A 5,201-nucleotide genomic window follows, 5' to 3' on the forward strand; every position below is an offset into this window, starting at 1 on the left:
TTCAAAATTTAAATTTTTATCTTTCCCCAGGCTAGCAATATGCAGTAGGTACTCTGGAGATGCTGGACAGCAGCGATGGGCCCCAACTCCCCATCAGGCACGCGATCTCGAGGGTAAACAAACAACACTCTGCAGTATACAGTGTTGCCAACATTCTTTGTTTTAGTTCAGTGCTTCAAACATTCTCCAGGGCCAGTGTGCTTTCAGCTGTGTTAATGGTCAATGGAGAGTTCCCATACAACCATTGTTTGTCACTTTCAGTACAGTATTCAATAAATTACATGAGCTATTCAACACTTTATATAGTTTTGCCCAACTATAGGTTAATGTATGTATTCTGAGCATTTTTATGGTAGGCTAGGCTAAGCTGTTGTGTTCAGCAGATTAGGTGTACTAAATGCATTTTCAACTTAAGATATGTTGGACCGAAAAAAGGGGAATTCTATGGAAAGTAATCTCACAGGCTGATCTGATCATAAATTCCTAAATGATCAGGTCATGGTGGGCAGTCATGCCCCAAGCATAGAACTCCTTTAATAAAGTGTTTTAAACCAGCCCTGTCCATTGCATATGTAGGTTAACACACCATTGAAATACCAGAAGCAATGCACTTGAAGGGGCATCAATCCTCAAAAGAGCACATAATCTTGTTAACTGTCCAATCTCTGAGTTACTTCCTTCCACCTCCATGTAATCTTCCTAAGTTCTCCCCTTAATTTCAAATGCATAAAAGAACCTGAAAAACGGTTATTCTCAGGAGCAGTGAGATCTTGCTCCCCGCACATGTCATCAGTTTGGCTCAAATAAACTCATTAAAATTCTCTACAACACAAGAAAAACGATTAAAAAATTTTCAGATAAAAATTTTAAAAAAAGTCTCTAGAGGTTTGAACATTTTTTATGTTGATATTTTCAACTTAAGATAGGTTATCAGGATGTAACCCCACAATCAAGGATTATCTGCATCACAACCACCAATGACTACCTGATCAAGCCTCCCCCTAAGCGATCTGCCCTGCCCTAGAAGAAGAATAACAATATCCATAGTGGATGTCTGAGAAATATCAATTCAACAAATACTGAGAGCCCTCATGAATCTTACTAGTGGCCCTATGCACAAATTCATGCACATTGAAAGAAAATTAATTAGAAGAACTATTTTAATATCACTATTTGCCCTTTCTCTATAATACAAGTGTCAACCAAATTCACGATAGACAATGACATATCAAAACACATGCATGTGATTGGCGCCAGCGAGAGCTTTATATGTATTGCACACTCGCGAGTCAACTTAGCCTTTTATATAGAGAGAATAAACTTGCTTAATTAGATCCACTTTCTGATTTAGCTAAACTTTTTCCAGCCCAGTGAAGCACCCCAACTTCTCTTTCAGGTAATTGTCAGCGACACAGCAGTAAATATCAACACAAATCAGATTATTATTATAGATCATGCAGGGAGAACAAAACGGTAAAATATTTAACTGCAGCAGTGTTTGACTATATTCTGCGCAGTGAGAAAACCTGAAGTTATTTTCAAGCTCCACCATTTCTTATTTTTTTTCAGTCAGATCAAGTTTCTAAGCTTTTTAAATCTCCATTTTCCAGCTAGCGAAAAGAAAATAAGATTCCACTGAGTCTCCTATCTACCTACTCCAGAACTTCTGTGAGGATCAAATGAGATGAGGCACAGGAAAATACTTGACAGACATTTGGTTAAAGTGTAAAATGTTTCCACCTGGCTATAAAGCAAGTCGTGTTCCTGGACTGAAGAAACTGCAAGGAAGCTAGTTGCTAGGGAGAAGAAGCCAGGCATTGCTATGTGACATCATTACCCGGTGCCCACAGCCACCGTTTCCTGGCTGAGCTGGGCTGTGGGTCACAGTTTGTGCCATGGGGTCTCTGCAGCATCAGCTGCGATTTGGTAGGCTGTCGCTCCAGGATGGTGGTGGGGGCCTGTGTCCCACTTGGGGGAAGCCGAGTGTTGCTTTGTCGGGACCAGGTGCCGTTTCTCTGTAAATGGCCAGTGCACATCACAGCAGCTCTTGCATTGAGCATCTGCCCTCTGATAGTCAGTGCATGTCACAGCTACTGGTCAGACAAACACTTAGCATATTAGCCTTTTATATATATACTAGAGGCCTGGTGCACAAAATCGTGCACGGGGGGGCAGTGTCTCTCAGCCCAGCATGCACCCTCTCCAATCCGGACCCCTCGGGGGATGTTCGACTGCCAGCTTAGGTCCAATCCCCATCCCTGTGGGATCAGGCCTAAACCGGCAGTCGGACATCCCTCTCATAATTCGGGACCGCTGGCTCCTAACTGCTCACCTGCCTGCCTGCCTGATCTCCCCTAACCACCTCTGCCTGCCTGATCACCCCTAATTGCTCCCCTGCCTGCCTGATCGCCCCTAACCACCTCTGCCTGCTGGCCTGATCGCCTCTAACTGCTCCCCTGCTGACCTGATCACCCCTAACTGCCTCTGCCTCAGCCCCTGCACCCAGGACCCAGGCTTCCCTCCCTCTGGCTGGCCACAGGCATCTGCGACCCAAACTGGCTTCACCCAGGCTAGCCGCAGGCACCTGGGACCAGAGGCGGCTTCACACAGGCCAGCCATAGCCACAGGCACCCAGGACCCTGGGCGGCTTCACCCGGGCCTGGCTTTGTCAAGAAGGATGTCCAGAAGGTCGTCCAGAAGACATCCGGTCTAATTACCATATTACCTTTTTATTAGTATAGATATATAGATATTCCAGAGGGAAGACAGGTGACCAACATAATAAGTAAATCACCCTGTTTGTTAGAAGGTGATAGGTGCTATGGTGAATAATACGACTGGATACAGGGAGACCTGGCACATTTAAGACACAGGAGGAAACCAGTGCAGTTGGGAAGAAATGGAGGGAGTGGGGGTAAGGAAGAGTAAGAGGTATTGACAGCAGAGATGAACCATAGAAGACAAAGCTGAACATTTCTGGACAAAACTGATCATTCAGGCACGCCCATGAGGCCCTGATGTCTAGTTCTTACCTACATCTTGCCCTTTCCTCAATGACTTGGTTTTCTAGGAGGCGCAGAGGCATTTCAGAGCTCCAGCTGCTTTTGCAGGCAGAGAGCTCAGACAGCCAAAAGCCCCAGGCACACGTGGGCAAACAATCCACATGTTTGCTGTGTGTGTGTAGGCTGATGACTCCTGGCAACAACGGAACAATCTCATGCCTTTTTCTCCAGTCATTCTGCTTTTCCTAAAGGCTTCTTTTCCTTGTTAAATGCACAATCTCTTTCCTGGCACGTCTGTGATTTGAGCATCTTACAAGTGGTTCGTCTTGTCAGCTCATTTCCCCATTTCTGAACGTCTTCCATTTCAAGTTCACCTTGTAGTGATATTAATCACAACTATTTCAGACACATCTACAAAGACTCAAACCCTGCCTCTGGCTGCCTGGCCAATGTGTATCTGTCCCTGACCTTCAGGTCCGGGACACACACACAGCACTGCAGGGAGGGGAAGCATTTGAGATCTTGCTCCCTAGCATGTCTTCAGTTTGGCTCAAATAATTCCTATTTAAAATTTTTAAAATGCGCAGACACTCAAACCATTGCAGTGAGAAAAGCTTTTAACACCGGTCTGAGAAGATCTATCCTGCTTCAGAATCAAGAGGAATTAGACAGTCCGGCACATGGTTCAGTGGTTGAGTGGCAACCTATGAACCAGAAGGTCAGGATTTGTTTCCCGGGTTGCAGCTGGATCCCCAGTGTGGGGCGTGCAGGAGGCAGCCGATCAATGATTCTCTCTCATCATTGATGTTATTTCTCTCACCCTACCTCTCTCTGAAATCAATAAACTTTTATTTTTTAAGGAGCAAGACAATGGCACTTAGGACTGAGATGAGCCATGAGACACCAAGCCCAGGTTTCTTCAGGAGCACAAGACCAGATGGGAACGTTTGCTTGATGCATGGAGCCTCTTTCTGTATGGGAAACACCCCACTCCCCACCTCCCCCAATGACTGCAGATTTGCCCTATCTCCTTAATGCTCTCTTCCTTGCTTCTCTAAATCCTAGTCTCCTCTTGCCTCACCTTCATTTCCCCCTCCTCACCCACAAAGAAAATATTACAGAATATTGCCCATGAGGCAGAGGGCTGCAGGAGGGAAAACCCTTATAATCTGTATCATCTCTACAAACTTTGGTGTCACCAACTTTATTATCCCCTCACCAGCCAATACAGACCCAGAGAAGCCACACAATCTAGGATAGAGATGAATCATTCTAATAAAGACTGCTATGGACAAGACACGGAGTTGGGAGCCACACGAAGAGAATCAGGACCTGTGTCCTGGGCAACGATGAAGTGACCTTAAAAAGGTGGAGCCCAAAACTCAAGAAAAATGAAACGGCATAATGACAACACAGAGATGCCACAAGTTGTTGACAGCTTGAGGGCTCTGACTCTGGGGGGGACACAGAACCCAGACAGAGAAGGGTTGGGAGGGGGGTGGGGTGTCTCCGCCGGCTCCATCCAGGAGAGCTTCAGTCCGACTCCCAAAGACCTGGAGTGTTGCTTTGGGCATGGGATGTAATTTGGGTGTGAATTCTGCTTCCACCATTTCCTAGCTGTGACATCAGTGTCACACTGATGGTATTTCAACATCTGCTTAAACTTAGTTTCCTTTCTTGAAAACATGAACCAGACATCCACTTCACGAGGATGCTGGGAAGCAGAAGTGAAATATGCGAGCTGTTTTAGCTCACACCTGGATCTCCAACTTGCACTCTCAATAAATGGCATCCGTCGTTGCCCAGAAAAGCATCTTCTTGAGATTTCTGTCCCATCCTCAGCCTGAAAGTTCTGTGTAGTTCTGTCTATCCGAACCCCTCCTGGTGCTCAGCTGTGCGGCCCCTGCCTCTACACATCTGCCAGGGGGCGGCCTCTCCTCTCCGCGTAGTCAGATCCCATTCATTAGGTTCTAAAGACACCCTGCCCGGTCTGGGTCCCAGCCTCTGCATCAGTGGCACCCCGCGGCGCCTCCGCCGGGTCCACCCTCCGCCCAGCCTACCTGATGTAGGGGAGGAAGGGGTTGACGTGCCCGGCGAGCACAGCGACCACATAGGAGATGATGAAGGCGGCGGATGACCAGGTCACCAGGAGGAAGGGGACGAAGGCCATTCCCTTTAGGAAGCGCGGCATCGCGCCGC

The 5,201-nt window shown here is 46.9% G+C and overlaps 1 protein-coding gene across 1 annotated transcript in view; it reads right to left on the reverse strand.

Moving 5' to 3' along the window:
• DRAM1 (DNA damage regulated autophagy modulator 1) overlaps positions 1-5,195 on the reverse strand; it is a 37,567-nt gene extending 32,372 nt beyond the window's left edge. Inside the window, exon 1 of the mRNA XM_006769368.2 lies at positions 5,063-5,195. Within this exon, the coding sequence (XP_006769431.1) occupies positions 5,063-5,193 (131 nt within the window). The 5' untranslated portion in view covers positions 5,194-5,195. The remainder of the gene's footprint in view (positions 1-5,062) is intronic.
• Between the last annotated feature and the right edge of the window lie 6 nt (positions 5,196-5,201).

Source organism: Myotis davidii, unplaced genomic scaffold (genome assembly GCF_000327345.1).
Source record: "Myotis davidii unplaced genomic scaffold, ASM32734v1 scaffold120, whole genome shotgun sequence".
Lineage (NCBI taxonomy): Eukaryota > Metazoa > Chordata > Mammalia > Chiroptera > Vespertilionidae > Myotis > Myotis davidii.